Consider the following 17,679-nt stretch of genomic DNA (forward strand, 5'->3'; position numbering starts at 1 on the left):
GCATCTGTTCTAGCAAGTGTATGAAACGTACAATGTTAGTGATAGGTACAATATGCTGAGGCTTCTGCCCATACTAGTCCCCAGTGTGTGAGGAATTGGTAACCACATGCAAGATAACTGTAGTACAGATAGTGGCATACACCATTGTGGCATGATGCTTATTATAGCCAAACATCCAGCACCTAAATATCAAAAGTTGTGTAGTCAATCTGGCCATACAAGTTAACAAGAAAGTTTATAACAAAAATAATTCATGTATCATCCAAATTTGTGTCACAATACAATTCCTTTTGACTTTACATTAACAGATTAATGGAAAGCACAGTAACTGACTACCATATCCCTAGATCTAAGACAGGAAGTTAGTGTTCATGCAAGTAGTACATGCCCTGTGTATGAGTAACATGCAAAATCTGAAGCAACCCCACAACTTGCTTCAATATATTATGTTGTGCTCTCTGAAAAAAAAAGCCACAACCAGAGTTTGACACAGTATATATGTAACTAATTGATAACTATAATATATATATATATATATATTGTACAAGAGAAGATCTGTGTCGTGTGATTATTTCAGAAACTTCTTCTTATATATATATATATATATATCTCAAAGTATCAGCCACATGCAAACAATATGATTAAAGTTTTTAAAAATCCACAAGCAAAAGTGCTTCTCATGTTTAAATGCCATCTCTTTGACTTTGACAAAGTACTGCAGTACCAGGAAATAGCTTTTATATTTCTATGTCTATACCTTTTAAATTGAAAGAGCGAGGAGAGGGAGAGAGGGAGAGGGAGAGGAGAGAGAAAAGGGTGAGTGTGTGAGTTAGGTTTTACATTGCTTTTAGTAATATTCCTGCAATATCATACCCTTGTGGGGAATCAGTCCCTCAGAGGGAGAGAGAGGAGAGAGAGAGAGAGGGAGAGGGAGAGGGAGAGAGAGAGAGAGAGAGAGAGAGAGAGAGAGAGAGAGAGAGAGAGAGAGAGAGAGAGAGAGAGAGAGAGAGAGAGAGAGAGAGAGAGAATGACTGACAGAGAGAGAGAGAAAGAGAGAGAGAGAGAGAGAGAGAGAGAGAGAGACTGACTGACTGAATCTCTTAACTGGATCACCTGCCATATATGAATATTTCAATTTCTGCAAGTTACCTTGGGAAACCTATGTATTTTAATGACAGGATTCGACTGGACATACTGTCTTTGTCCAAGGTATATGGATCAACCTAAACAACATTCTTTTCCTCAAACATCCACTGAATACAAAATCTGATTCTGTTTTCATGATTAATGTTGTAACAATCCATATCACAGAAAGAGGATTGGTATCTTTAATGACCTCCTTTGTAAGAATTAATTTGACAATAACTGTCTGCTATGCATTTGAATGTTGGTGTTTCAATTGAAATGGATGAGTGTTTGTCACTGAGAGTGGAATTTTCCTGTCCAGTGTTAGGCACACACGGTGAGTGGGGAATGACACACAACTTGAACAAAACACCCGCAATGGAAGAGGGCACAACAAACCGAACACACTCTCTAAGACACACAAATTCAACTATCTTCATTTAAATGATTTCAGCCTTGCCTTGTGGCATTCTACTTACTTATGGAACATTTTGTATTCAGTTATCAATACAAAGTATGCTATAGCATGTGCTATTTGAAATATGAAGACTGAACCCAAATGTAGAAAAACTCAAATGCCTATTAGGGATGAGAACACCTTCATGTCAAGTATACAACTTGAAAGGAAAAGATTTCAAAACATTCTTTTCAAATCTGAAAATATCTCTCTTGAATGCTAAGTGGTTTTGATGAGACATCCAGAGGTTCTCATCCCTATCAAAATGAAGTAGCCGATTCTCCACTATGTGAACTGAAGAGAAAGCCCATGTCTCTAGGTGGAGCTGTGTTTCACAACAGAACTGTTCATGCTGACCACAGCAAGGCATTGTATACCTGGAATGCCTGGACTCGGTATCAGAAGGCCACTCCGGCCGTACCCCTGCTCGACTTGCTGCCTCCCAATGAGACATATCTTGTAGGTCATCCAGGGAGTAAGTGAGGCCAGAGCCCGAACCACTTGAATAACAACCAGAGACAAATCAGTGAACTAGCACTAAAGAATTCATATTTAGACTTTGTTTGTTGCGTCTTGTGCACAGCTTTCAACATCCATGCACTGTAGATACAAATTAATAGCTTGATCACCCATGCAGACATACATCTAATGCGTAGAATGGTCAACAGAAGTACAGGCAACACAGGCCTGTGACCACTGCTCCCCATGAGCAAAGAACATAGGCCTACTTCTACCAGATCTAGTGCTAATGGAAATACACACAGACACTTACAAGACTAGTTGCCTGAAATACATCACTATCACATGAACATGAGTTTAGACAACAGGCAATGGTGTAAATCAGCTCTTGCTGACGTCACTGGTGATGCAGTTTATATGGAAGGAATATCATTGCCTTTTGTCACAAGCCGACAGACACTGCAGTGTTCTATGCTCGCAGCATTAACCACATACAAAGTTGTCTTGCCCTTATTGCTAGTCAGCACTTAATAATATTCCTTATAAAACATTTTACACTTTCTTTGACACAGGAAGAATCTATCATGATGTTAAGTCGCCACAATGACATAAGCAGGGATGCATTTTACCCACATCTGCAGTGTTTGTCAGAACAGTCAGGTGGCTAGGACGGTATACCTCTCTGTGTCCGAGAGCCACTCGGGGCGGACACTAGTACGATTAGCTGCCTCCCATCTTGTGGACTCTTGGAGATCATTCAGGGAGCCTGACACACCAGATCCCCTTGAAGCAGGACAAGAAACAGTTGTCACATTGCACATAAGTGCTTGATCATATAACACAAGGCATTTCCACCTGATAGTAACATTCCTGTGTGTCATGCAGCTAAACGTTAATGCTTTCAGATTTCTTATTGCCAAAGCTTCTAAATGTGACAGAGTGGAACATCCTAACCAAACAACTACATATATCTGCCCTTATCAGCCTTCCACTAAATGTTATGAGCCTTTCTTCATATTTAACACACAATGGAACAGAGAGCACCTCGTCAATCATGTCAGAAGCCGAGTTGTTTATAAACCGACTGATCATAGATAATCATCCTTATGATGAATGGAACTGTTTCAGCCAGATAGATATTGATGAATACATCCATACAATACTAAACAAAGATATATCACATATCAATTGTATTAAGAGTCAGTTTTAATTTATTATCACTGCTGATTGGCTCATATTGATAATATGGACGACAATGTGTAAGGTCACCGTGTCAAATGTTTTCATCACTGACATTGTCTGGTGATGCCATTGTGAATGCTAGTAATGTACCAAACACTTCAAAGAAACTGTTCATCTGTAAGTAAAGTCACAGGTTACATGATGACAACTCTTCTCATTAATTCTTGGTTGATTGCAGGATCTGAGTACCGGTAGGTTTTTTAAGTTTATTCTTGACTCTATGATTCATAAATGATTTAATTCTGCATTTACGTATCATTGCATATCTCCATCAAGGATGTCGAAGAACCAGGGCGTGTTTTACCCACTGAAAATGGCACATTTGTAAAGTAGGAACAATTCTGTGAGTCAACATGTATTTGAACATATATTTTTCTAATTTTTGCTTTCATGTACATCTGCTATGAAAATCAGCTTTGGCTATATTCAATAATTACATAAAAACTTCATGAAAACCTCTAAATTCAGCCCTTTTGTCACATTTATCTCCATCAATGCACTAGGTATTGCCAATTTGCCACACGTCCCAAACATGCAATTGTTGAAACATGCACCCTGCTCCAATAAGGAGCCCCTTGGATAATTTCTATGCATCTCTGTAAGTAATCTTTATACATGCCCCAGTTAAGATAAAACATTTATGTAAGTGTCCTTACTTAGGGTACCCAGTACATTACAGAGTTTTTGACAGAAACCTGTAGCACACAGAAGTATGATCTTACGTAGTAAATATTATGGAAAAAAGGTTTTTAGTTTCACCAACTTTTGAACTAAGTTTGTTCCAACCTACTTTGATTTCTGATAACAAATTTAACTTGTATGGTTTTGATGGCCACTCATCTCTGTCCATTATCAAAGCACCTTCATATGAACAAAATGAGAACTTTTGTAAAACCCTCTAAAGTTTAGAAATATAGGGCACAAATTGTCATTTTTGTCGCGATACTAAAAAGTAACACATCTAGTAAGCAGTCATACCTTCTGTTCACTTGAGGTTATTAGACATTCTCCGGACCTGAGATACATTTTCAAATGTGCTTGTATGACATACATTTCTCTTGGATGTTTTCATTAACAGGTTTCGGACCTTTCAACCCATAAATATTGACAATAGACCATGAAACATGCAACTTATCCCAAATTGCTGTGATAAACAAGATGGATCACACGCTGATGATTATGACAGCTTATAACTCGATTGGCCATGGTACTGGTATGCATACAGTATGAGCAAGAAGTAAGCTGACTAAGCGAGTCGGCTACTTCCACTCATCAGTAGGGATTGATTCAGGGCACGAATATTTGACTAAATCAGGTCTTCAAAGCAAGACTTATTAACCATGAGGCTTAACCAATCAAGAAAACTTCATAAATGTCAAACAGAATGGGTGAATGCATACCATTTCTATCAATAATCACTCTGGTTAGATATGCCCCAGCTTAATCTCCTTGCCTGATACATCACTGCTGCTATGTTGATAGGGAGGATCAAAGGAAGGTGTAACTTGTATATTATCAACAGAACATACTAAACATTTGTACTTTCTGCATGCAACTACTAAAGTCTATACTTTAGTCACCATTTCGCTTCAATAGAACTTCAATTGTTCAATTATGTTGGCACCACAATAAAAGCGCATGTTCTAATCAAATGCAAACACACATCAATATAATGGTACATGCATTTTAAAAGGTCAAGCTTTAAACAATGAAGGAATAATTAACTTTTTCCAGATCTGAAAGATTCCTACTGAAGTGTTCATGCAGAAGCAAGACATGTTCTACACAATCCATGCAGCATTATATTCATTACTGTATGGGACATGTACTAACCCTCTCAAACAAGCAGTGTCTCAGGGATAAAATGGCTGTACTATTTACTGTGCACATACCAACTTAGCAAGTTAACTGTTTCCTTATGGTTAAAAGCTGAAGGTGAACTTTAAGCTGTGATCTGTATTATTGCATGATATCTGCTGTGCAGACTAGGTAGTAAGAAGTGCACAAACACTATGTAACTGCTAAGAGTAAGTGTTATCAAACATTGTGTAGCAGGCTATCTGTGGTGCAGGCAGAACAACTATCTACATGGGTGTGGAAGTATATCTACTACTACATGTTACCTGATTGGAGGGAGTATTGTTGTCTTATCCCCATTAATCGTAGCTCGTGACATTCGCCTGGCATCTTCAATTTGTGATACTCTCCTGAGCAGGACACAATAAGTCAGCACTTTCCATATTTGATCAACAAACATCCACTTGCACACATAATTCACAAAGTATAAACATCAATATGTTAAAACAACAGAAAATGATCATTCAAGATAATGAATATCCCAGTGGAAATACAACATTGGGCATTTCACAATAACACTGTGGCATATTTAAATAACAAGAGCATGTAATTATAGACTGATTACGCACAACACACTATAAACACAGAAAATCCGCCTGCAACTTTCATAGATTCATAGAGCCAAAGTTTAAACAAATTTGGTCCAATCTATCTATGTCACTTGTATCACCAGTGGCTGCAGATGGTGCAGCAGGTCTTTGAGGGTAATTTCAATAAAAATGACAAGGGAATCATGTAATTAAGTGTACAAATCAATTACACTCTAGCAGCTGAGGCTCTTTACGTCATGCTGTGAGATGTTTGGCTCTCTGTTGCCATAATTGAGCAGCCATAGTCTTCATGATGGCAGGGAGCAATGACAGAAAGTGGTTAACTTGACTGCTAAAGTATAGTTGTTCTATACAAAGGATCATCACACAAATCACACATATACTTCTCGGGGATTTTCACTAATTCATTCCAGCTATATCACATGACGGGGGATAAGTAATTGGCCCCTTTTGATGGGATACTATCAACAAAATCAGAGGTCAATCCAATTTAGTCACTAACTGTAAAACTGTTGAGGCTACATGCAGATAAAAAAGAGAAGGAATTAAGATTTTCAATTTGACCAAAGCAAAGATATTTATAAGGAAATCTAAATGTTCAAAATGTGAAAGTTCTAATTATAAACTATGAAGAAAAGGTAATGTTTCCCCTAAAAAGGAGAGGTTACATATAAAAAAAACACCCCAGAAATATCCTGGATGCATTAACACATATGTTATGTGTCAACAGGGAATCGTAATAGACAAACAAACTTTTTACATATTAGAAGTGACTTGGATTGTATACATCTGCACACTTTAAGTTGGGAGAATAGAGCATCAGTTTACATTTTCAATTATAAAATCAACTTTAAATGTATTAGTCCAATACATTTCTTAACTGTGGAAAGTGTTTAGTCTGTATTATTCTGTATAAGCTCTATCTCTTTTACTTATCTACTTTCTTGTCCACTATCTGTCATCTTTATTTGCGGAAATCTAAATTACCTATTAGATGTACATACCAAGGAGAGGGTATTCTAAGTTGGAGAACTTGTTCCTAATCCTTTTCTCAGTGAATAAAATATGTTTAAAACAACAAACAAGTGTTTAGTCACTACACCAGAGATATCAGGATATCATTAATTTATATCTGAGAAAGGTGAAGTCAGAAGAAACAACAAGAATAATGTAATGTTCTCTGAGCTCAAATATTTGGGTCTCATCACAACATTTAAAGTGACTGAGTGAGTTGGGTTTTACACAGCTTTTAGCAATATTCCAGCAATATTATGGCAGGGGACACCAGAAATGGGCTTCACACATTGTACCCATGTGGGGAATCGAACCCGGGTCTTCGGCGTGACGAGCGAATGCTTTAACCACAAGGCTACCCCACCGCCCCACAACTTTCAAAGACTAAAGACATGAACATTGTAATCAGATAACATCAAAGCAGAGCCATAACGCTCTGAAGCGGGACCTCTGAAGCTGACTAGAACAAGCCCAAAAATGTGAGCAAAGCTCTCTAATACATCTGACTGTGAATGTGGTACCCAATTAGAAAACTGCATTTCAAGTTATTGGTTGAACAAACATTTTTAAGTTCACTCTTTTTAATTGCTGTAATTCAAACAAAATAACATATCATTATAAGAATTTAAGTTCAGGGACATGATTATGAAAATACTATGGCAACTATGTTAAAAATGGGTCAAGAATTCTTTGAACACTTCAGTTTTCGGATCCGTAAGCCTTGTAGTTTCAGGAGATGCAAAATGAAGTAACATTAGAAAAAAATACATGAAGGTCAAAAGTTGTAGATTGACAAAAAAAGAGCATGCTAAAGAACCTGTTAAGTTATTCTGCACCCCACACACTTGCCCCATAGAAAATGTTATCATGATGCAGATACAAAGATACAGATCGGCTCATACAAAGTCTTTAGGTTTGGAGAAAAAGGAAAGGATGGTTAATAATAGGAGAATAATAGACATGCCATGACATAAGCTTGCTTGATGTTTAGTCAGCCGAGCTAAAAGTCATTCTTCAGGGATTTATCTTCATACAAGGGTATGGTATAACCGTATTCAATATCTGACATTTTTCATCTGTAACTTGAACCTCCATTGTTTTAACGTGGACCCCTATTACTAAAGGGTTTGATTTCCCCAGACCCCCCAAAATAAATAATCCATGAAAATCCCTGAAACTAACATACAGGGTAAGTCAGGGTCTTTCATGAACAGCCTAAAGATATGGTTCAAAACCTCTTACAGGACTTGTTACATATTATTTTGGAGAAGGAAGTCTTCTCTTATCACTAGTGTTAGAATAAGATCCGACAAAGAGACTTCTAATACAATACTAAGGAGTAACAACATAAGAAGCTGTCTACATAGTATGAATTAACAGTCCATGCATTCAAAAAGAAAAAGAAATATGTGAATTAATATATCATTACATCTATGTTTATATCTTCTCTCATATACTTGAACACATCCAGCACAATACCAACAAGCAAACATCAAATGCACTATGCCTCCATATTGAATAATTACAAGACAATTCTCTCCATAAAAATACCATATCTCATATCTTAGGAATTGCGTTACCACAAACCTCTCCTTATAACTTAGTCAAATAGTCCCTTTGTGTTTGCACAGACAGAATAACAGGACATAAAGGCCGACAAGCTATTATATAAAACATTGACTTAATCATGATATGTATTTCGTCTGGAAAAAGGTGATACTTTTCATAAAATGTGTTCTTTTCAAACCCCTATTCAACAGATGTTTTACTAATGGCATTAAAGGATCAACTATGGTTTAATATGCAAACAAAGCAGACATCTATCATGTCTATGAATTAAAGAAACAAAGATGAAGTGAGCAGCACACTATATGCACTTCAACTTGATCAGTTGCACTTACCTTCCTTTAGACATTGAATTTATGCTGACAATACTGAAAAAAACACAGCTTTGGACTATTTTTACCAGTACAGACAAATGAAACATTACAACATTTTATGTTGTATTGAGCAACATTAAATCAAAAACATGTTGGGAAACTCAGTCATACAGAGAAACAAAGCTAAGACAGATTGAGTAAAATCTTTTTGTTATCATAACAGAAGCTCCAGTTACTACACTTTTCCCCTCACCTTAGGACTTAAGATTTTGCATCTAACTGCAGTAACAGCATCAACGAACACACTTCTAATAACTTAAATTTCTTTGATTTGTTTCTAAACAAATCTGAGGTTGAAAATATGATCCAGCAACATATTCTGGGGAATGAGAAAATATTAAGAGGATATAAAAGAACACCATATTCAATATAGAACAAAGACATTAGTTCCATGACATCAATATACTAAACTATAGTTAAATGCAGGATTTAACATTCATAAGACCAATCCCGTGTTGTAATGACCATTTTCTTCTTCAGTCGGAGTTGATCTTCTATACATAAGTTAGAATATGTGAGCAAGCCTGCTGACTCAACACAAAGCAGCACTCACTCACTCACTCAGTTTCGCCAAACTGATGATCAATCAGTCATCTCATCACTCACTCACTCACTCACTCAGTTCGCCAAACTGATGATCAATCAGTCATCTCATCATGGTTCCAGATAAAGCTTTGAGCCATTTGCGTATGTATTCCCAAATTAAAAATCACATGGAGTGGTAGTTTTCTTTTGCTACTCAACAGGTCTTTTCCCTTTAGGTCAGTCCACGCAGTATTTATACACCAATGCTTTTTCAAATACATATTTTTAGCTCAAAATGGTGTTCCAGGTGACTTCTAAGTTGTATCTGTCTCTGTTTTGCCCAACTCATGTTACATAAACTCACAGCAGTGATGATAAACAAGAAGCTAGCTACAAAACCTCTATAAGCATTATTCGCTCCATTTAATCAGTGAATAAAGATCTATAAAGGTACACAAATTCATTGGTCATATTGGTTAATTATGTTCTTATACGATTAAGTTTATTAAATATCACCTGTACACTTCAAATATAATTTAGCAATGAGAATTTCTTTAATGTATTTTACACAAATACACAGTGGATCTGAAGTAACTTAATCGTATCGTATTAGTATTGCAAAGATGTCTATCTTAAATTGGCACGATGTCAAAGTGTATACCATGGCAATTTGCAAGTCTAAGTAGGCATCAAGCTTCTATTGGGACCAGATGAGAAAAGAGGTATTTTAGAAACAACATATAGTTTACAAACAAGATTGTTTGACATTAAAAACAAGGTCATATGAATTTTCACGGCCAGCCAACTAAAATGACAAATGTCCAGTCAATGTTTAAAATAGAAGATATACCAATTTTGTTTATGTGGTTCTTGACACACAGCTCACTGCAAGGAACTGTGTAGCAACACTCAAAGACACGTATCCAATTAAAAACATATACTTTTTTCATTCACTCAATACTTTGTGCAAGAAGACATCTGAAAAGACAGGGTGTAACTGATCTCATCTCTGACCTGTGTAAGACAATAAGTAAAATGGCAAACTAAGAACTCAACATCAACCACTATCATATGAATACAGCCAGTCAAACCACTCATAAGGCAAACGTACATTGAAAAGTGTTGCAGTTTCTTTGCTCAATCACTCTACCATTAACAGCTTGCTTTGCTAAAAGCCTTTTTTTCCCAACTTGACACATGGGATTTGAGACATGTTATCTCCCTGTGTTGATGACTGAGTTATCTGAGTGAATGAATCAATCTATTCTATTCTGCTACAAGAAATATTACCTCCTGAACTAAATTATATGATAACTAGCTCGCCTGATCCCAATTATCCAAAGTTTTATCCATTCTGTTGGGACATATATTTTGGACCCATTCACTTCTACAGCTTTGTTTCATGTCTGGTTCAAATCACACAAAGTGAGTAAGTGAGTATTGTTTTATATAGCTTTTAGCAATATTCCAGCAATATTATGGCGGTGGACACCAGAAATGGGCTTCAGACATTGTACCCATGTGGGGAATCGAATCCAGGTCTTCGGGCATGATGAGTGAACGCTACCCCTAAATCACACAAAAAATTGAAATAGCCATCCAATCAAATTGTACTGTTCTTGGGTGATTGAACAAGTATGACTAGTAGTTGATGTAGTACATGCTAACACAAACAAAACCACCTGTTACATTCTTTTCCTGAAGAAGTCTTACTACTGATTCTTTGAAATATTAGGGTGGGGGCTCAATTGTAGGAGGTAAAACTGTTGAACAAACTTTTCTGTAGATGTGTGACTGTGATAAGTAATTATTTCAAGCTTATAATACCTACATGAATTAGTATGACAAAGATTGAGACAGTGGCACCACTTCCAGTACAAGGCAAGTTGCTGAATGGATCCAGCGTATATATTCTAAATGAATGTTGATGCAGAGGTCAGGAGACTGGACTGAAATTGAATACAGACACAGAGCCCCCCGAACCCCCACCCCCCAGTCATAAAATACACAAATGTTCTGACAAGAAACTAGCGGTTATATCCCAAAACTTCCACATCCGAATACTACAGTCCGTTTGAGTCAGAAATGGACCGATGAATTGCAAATTTTATCATTGTACAAAACTGCCACATAAATATAAATAGTACACATGTTTATCATTTACTAATACACAACAGCTTTCTTATATTTGAAAATTTTCCGGACTCCACCAAAAAAGTTGTTTAAGAAACTATCATCATTGAAAACGCAAATTTTGTTATCTGTCGCGGCGGGGTGAAACCGCAGAAACGGAACAGCCGCTATCTCGTCGTGCACGGGATACACATGCCTGATGAAAAATGAAGTTGAATGCTGACGTGAAACAGTTGATGATTAAAGTGTACGATTTTTTCCGTGTTGAAGCCGAAAGGGCAAACCATTTTATGCCATTAATAAATTCCGTAAGCTGGCAGCAAAAGCTTTAGGAGTATCAGCAAGGGTACTGACAAATGTTCTGGAACACAAACATTGTGAGGGTGATGCGAAGCTAAAATCCTGTGAGGGTAATATAATTTTTTTTTCTGGGGTCAAAATCACACAAATTAAAACATTTGACATTGACAACGTAATTTATCAAAAGAACCTTGTAAGGCAGTGGACTATCAACAAGCTCTATTCTGAAAACAAATACATGTCAAAAGCTGAAAATTATATGAAAAAAAGCATTTGAATTATATAAAAAGCATTTGAAGCACAAACCTCAGAGTATCAAAGTACACACTCTGGCGACTCTTTACACTCTTTCGGTATCGTTATAAGAAAATTTCGGGGGAGAATAGGTCAGTACTCTGTGAACGCCCTGATATCATTCGCTTGAGAAATAATTTTCTCAGGGTTATAAAGAAGAAGCGCAAGGAAGGGTTCGAGCCAGTGTACTTGGACGAGACCTGGGTCAATGCCTCGCACACTGCCAGCAGTCAGTGGGTACCCAATGGGGGTGATAAGGGGTCACGTAGAAAGCTGCCTCTAGGGAAAGGATAGAGACTAATCATTCTCCATGCTGGTTGCTCCAGCAAAGGCTTTCTCCCAGGCTGCGACTTGGTATTCAGGGCAAAGTCCACAGATAACAGAGACTACCATTCCGAGATGAATGGTGCGGTTTTCCTCGATTGGGTTAAAAAACAAGTTGGTACCAACTGTACCAGAGAAGTCTTTTATCGTAATGGACAATGCCCCATACCACAGCGTGCAGGACCCCGACAGTAAAGCCCCGACATCGAACAGTCAAAAAGGTGATGATATCATGGCTCGACAAATTTCAGATCGCACGGCCTTCGAAGGCAACGAAGCCTCAGCTATATGAGATCATCAAAACCCACAAAGGCGAACCTTTCTACAAAGTTGACAGTTACATAAAAAGTAAGGGTCACGATATTCTGCGACTTCCACCCTATCACTGTGACCTTAACCCCATTGAAATGATATGGGGTATTGTCAAAGGAGATGTTGCCAGATCAAACACAACTTTTAGATTACATGACGTAGAGGTTTTGGTTAAGGAATCCCTTAACAAAATCACGACTGAAACTTGGCAAAACTGTGTCAACAAGATAGCTAACGTCATTGAACAAGGTTACTGGTCTCGGGATGGCTTACAACATCCCTTTAAGTCGTGACTATGACACTACGACAGACGAGGAACCGACAGGTCTCCCGGAATAGATTTTGAGATGTCCCCCGCCATGACTGGCTGTTCCGTTTCTGCGGTTTCACCCCGCCGCGACAGATAACAACTTTTGCGTTTTCAATGATGATAGTTTCTTAAACAATTTTTTGGGTGGAGTCCGGAAAATTTTCAAATATAAGAAAGCTGTTGTGTATTAGTAAATGATAAACATGTGTACTATTTATATTTATGTGGCAATTTTATACAAAGATAAAATTTGAAATTCATCGGTCCGTTTCTGACTCAAACGGACTGTACCACACATTGTTAAAACAACAACTCCTCATCACCCCTTTTTATCTAATAGGATAGCACAGGAAGTGCACTGAACTGAAACAATGTAAATCACCGATTTTATGCATTTGTATTAAAGAATCTGTCTATGTAACTGTCAACAAAATAAACAGCAGAACGCAGACGGCTTGCAGAGGGAGGGAGCCAATGACCTGTAACAGCGGCAGTGTTGGGTCATAAGGGTAAATGCACATGCAGTTCATGATAGTTACCTGTGCACTGCACAGTGATAGACCGTTTGGATCATTCACAGATTCTAGCTGTCATCATGAAATATTCAGATGATGCGTTTAATTAGAAATGTGTTGAATTTTTTTTCTAAAAAGAGAGCAAACGTAGCAAACCAATTTATCAGGTGTCGGATTACATGAAACGTACATAGCTGACCTACATTGACGAACGTTGACCTTTATCAACACTGCCGCTGTTACAGGTCAGCTCCCTCCCTCTGCAAGCATGCTGTTTATTTTGTTGACAGTTACATAGACAGATTCTTTAATACAAATGCATAAAATCGGTGATTTACAATGTGATTAGGTTGTCTGACAAAACATCCACTTGCACAGTTTGAGATCGATTGGGTCATTGGATGAAGAGATATTTACAAAAAAACGGGTCCACATACATTTCATGCCAACCTATAGCAGAGTAGAGATTTAAGTAGAGAAGAGAGCAGTTAGTTAATAAATCTTAAATATATATAATATAGAATCGTGCTTATTTCATGTAGGCAAAAAATGTAAAAAAAAAATTCTTTTTTTTTTACTTGAAATGTTGTTGATTACGTTCATAGTATTCTGAATATATAAAACATAAATTATGCAAGCTTATCGTACATTTAATGTACATGTATATTAAAATATGTAGTTTTACTATATAACATGGCTAATGAGTTTTGAAATTTTATATTTATTGCTTAAAAGGGACCAACAGGCCAAATAATTCCTTTCAGTTCTTATTTGCAAATATAAAGTAATATGTAGCAAAAGATTCAAGATGAAAATATGAATTGCATTATGCTTACTTGAAGTTCTACTACCAAACATAATTGCACTACCAAGTCCAGGCATAAACACATAAATCAATTTTAATTAAGTATGGACATTGATAATGTTATGGTATGGACATTGGCATTAATTGTTATGGTAGTGACACAATAACAGCAGTGACATTTTTAATAATAGACAGTTTTATATGTCTACTTTAAAAAATATGTGATGGTATATAATCATAATGTCACCACCGTAACGGCTCTATCACAGCCGTGTTCGGCGCCAGACCCTTCAGGTGCATCAAGACAGAAGTACAGCAGAGACGGAACCGTCCACTTGCTCCAACAACAGTACAGAGTGACAGGGATATGACTGTCAAATGTGTGGGTGAAATCTTGGACACTTTAGGACATGAGTTCTATATAAATGTTCGACATAGACTGTTACATGTAACTAGAAAGATATGTATTTTTGTTAATAACTCTGCCTTATAAAATTTATTCTATGATGCTTCGGTGAAAAATCAAAGGCGCCGACAGTACTTTATCAGACGATAATGTGCACTTTTTGGATTACATCACAATGTATTGGCGAGACTGCTCCATTCTAGTCTGCCCCCTCACAATCGAACAATTTTGCATTACGTCACAATGTAAGCTACATCATGATGCATGTCAGTTGTCATCGCTTCGTACAGCCTCCTACAGTTAACTACTCCGTTGCATTCGGTTTCTTGGGTTGCAGTTGCTTCACGCAGCTAACACATCACCCCTGGAAACATTACGTTTATGTTTTCCGACGGTTAAAATGTCTCAATATGACTCACAAGTTTTCAGCGACACGGTAACGTTTGCAATGTTTATATTCCCACAATGCAATCGTGGAATGTCGCTTGACTACTCAGCTTCATCTGGATGTACTGATGTACTTATGTTGGTAGTAGAAATGCGACGTTCATATTGCCTCATATGGTTTACGTTAATCATAGATGTAATTAAAATAATTTAGAGAAGATATTTGATCCGAACGTAAACCGTCATCAAACTGTTTATCATTTGTTTTCTCTGGTAACGTTCGTCTTAACGTAGGGGGGCAGACACATCTATAGAACAGCGCCAGTTAGCCCTGTGCGAGGATTCTTAATTTAGGTCACTGACACCGTCATTTGTTTTCTGCCTTAGATGAATTGTAATTATCCTTAGAAAGTATTAAATATGGCATCTTAGAAAAGAAATACAGTTCGCTCTACCACCATGTATAGTGTAATAAAGCACACTTTCACCCTGAACTATTAGCATCTGAGTGCTTCAACGTTATAATATTTCAGGGCGAAAGTGTGCTTTATTACACTATACACGGTGGTAGAGCGAACTGTATTTCTTAAATATATAATTTATTACTAAGTGATTGTTTGTATTCATGACTGATTAATGGATTAAACCATTACAGACTGAGGTAATCAGTATGCTAAGGTGTGTGCAGTCAACCAGAAATGTTGTTGTTATAAGCTGTGGAAGTTTTGGGAGGATACCGAGACTAGCCCATCAGGACCTTGTCATGAAAACCCACAAGATCTGACGAGAGACTAGTCTACCAGATCCTGTCATAAAATACAGATTCTGAGGAAAGAATTCTACAAATCTTACAAAGACATAGTGTCCTGTCAACATTTCTGTCAGATCTATGAAATAAAATAACAAAGAACCAGCTACAAGAAACATTTTTGAAATGCATCTGCTTTTTAAGTTTTCTTTTGTATAATATAAAGAAGGACTTACTGTAGAAGAGATAACAAGCATAGAAAGATGACTTATTTTCATCATTACCATTCCACCAATGACTTTACTTGCTATATTCTTTACTCCTCAGGGGTGGAAATAACCCATTGCCCGACGCCCGAATCCAGTGTTTTTTTCTGTTGGGCAAGCAAATTTGTATATCACACTGTACCGATGTCCAGTTGACTTTCCAATATTAATTATGTTGTTTATTTAAAAAATCAGCAAGAAAACGGCCGGTATAGTGGAAAACTTATCAGGGCAAGTGATTTTACATGTGCCACTGTACCGGAGTACACTAGCAATTTTATAGTTATTTCCACCCCTGCTCCTACAGTCTGTTTGAATTGTTCACTAACACAAAATCTAATAACTGCAACAAAACCAAATTTTGCACAGTCGCATGAAATCAACAGACCAACTCTGATGATGTCTCATAATATTGGACACCCAAATAAAAAAGTTGTTTAACAAACGATCATTATTTTGTGGTCACTTTTCGCTATTTTTAACGAGGAGGACCACTTGCTGGTAGAACTGCGAGGTAATCAACAAGCGTGTGTAGTGAAATTCAAATTTCACATGTGCAACTCACTAGTGGTGTTCCAATTAATTGAAATAATCGAAGATTGGTCATAGTAACCAGAAGACCAAGCAATCGATCACATTTTCTCATAATTGAACACAAACGATTTTGGAACTGCTGTCTTAGTGTTTGAAACACTTGACAATGGAAAATATATATTAGATCTTGTCAGGGTCGGAAAACGTGTTTAATTCGCAGAAAACTCACATCACTTACTGAAAAGTCATGACTGAATATTTCTTGAAGACTCCAGGAAGTTTATGTACAGGAAATTTGGTCATCACTTTAAAGTAGCAAGTTGCATCTTGTTATACTTATCTGCTATAACAATCTGAATTGGAAAATCTGAAATATGTCCGAAACCAATTTTTTCCGACAATTGCTCGTTGGTAATGAACCAATAATCAATTGTGAGATTTCAACCAATTCCCAACACTACAACACACACACCTGGCTGTTCCACCAGCAAGTGGTTCCCCATCGTTAAAATTAGCGAAAAGTGACAACAAAATAATGATCGTTTGTTAAACAACGTTTTAGTGAGCAATTCATCGGTCTAAAATGAAATCAAGCGGACTGTATATCAGATGGGAGATAATTATTCCCAACAGTTGTGAATTGGCCATATCTGTAAACTCTACTTTCTTAATGATCACAGAATTGATGACAATCATAATTGTTGAAAGACATGTTCGTGAAGTGAGTGAATTAAAAAAAGGTTCGCGAAGTTTGTGAATAAATATAGGGCAGCTTAGCTGTATGAAGGATCAAGACAAACTGTTTGAAAAGGTGACCGTACTCCCAAGCCAAGGTTAGCAGTAAAATAATAACACTGCATCACTGTACACTTCTCTGTCCAAGGAATAATCAAGGTCTTATTGGCCATGGGCTTCAAAAGACAAACCCAAGTAGGCAGTGAATGATTGTCAGAATTTAATTTTAACAAATATAAATCTTGTGGTTCTGGCCTATGATGAAGGCTAAACCATAAGGTCAGGTCTAATACCTGATGGTCTTGTAAAGACTGTCCATATAGCATACGGGACAGGAAAATACAAAACATCGTGGCACAAACTGTGTGAGTCTTCTCCACCCATTCAAGAAAAGCATACTTATGTACTTCTCTTTATTTAGTTAGTTCATTTTGTCTTGA

General features: G+C 37.1%; 1 protein-coding gene and 1 long non-coding RNA gene across 6 annotated transcripts in view; both read right to left on the minus strand.

Annotated features, from left to right (window-relative positions):
• LOC124291270 (sodium/calcium exchanger 3-like) overlaps nt 1-17,679 on the minus strand; it is a 115,639-nt gene that overhangs the window by 55,801 nt on the left and 42,159 nt on the right. Inside the window, exons 4-7 of one of the 5 annotated variants that reach the window (XM_046728240.1) lie at nt 8,607-8,639; nt 5,407-5,490; nt 2,720-2,824; nt 1,960-2,082 (exon numbers count right to left, since the gene is read on the minus strand). The exons of the other annotated variants lie outside the window; for them this stretch is intronic. Coding sequence (XP_046584196.1) covers nt 1,960-2,082; nt 2,720-2,824; nt 5,407-5,490; nt 8,607-8,639 — 345 coding nt within the window. The remainder of the gene's footprint in view (nt 1-1,959; nt 2,083-2,719; nt 2,825-5,406; nt 5,491-8,606; nt 8,640-17,679) is intronic. 5 annotated transcript variants of the gene reach the window in all.
• Nucleotides 16,356-16,983, minus strand: LOC124291271. The gene is made up of 3 exons (XR_006902181.1): nt 16,971-16,983; nt 16,739-16,741; nt 16,356-16,530 (listed from the first exon to the last, which is right to left on the minus strand). It is a non-coding gene; the product is annotated as an uncharacterized LOC124291271 (long non-coding RNA).

This window comes from Haliotis rubra, unplaced genomic scaffold (assembly GCF_003918875.1).
Source record: "Haliotis rubra isolate DU_JTF1 unplaced genomic scaffold, ASM391887v1 Scf489, whole genome shotgun sequence".
NCBI lineage: Eukaryota > Metazoa > Mollusca > Gastropoda > Lepetellida > Haliotidae > Haliotis > Haliotis rubra.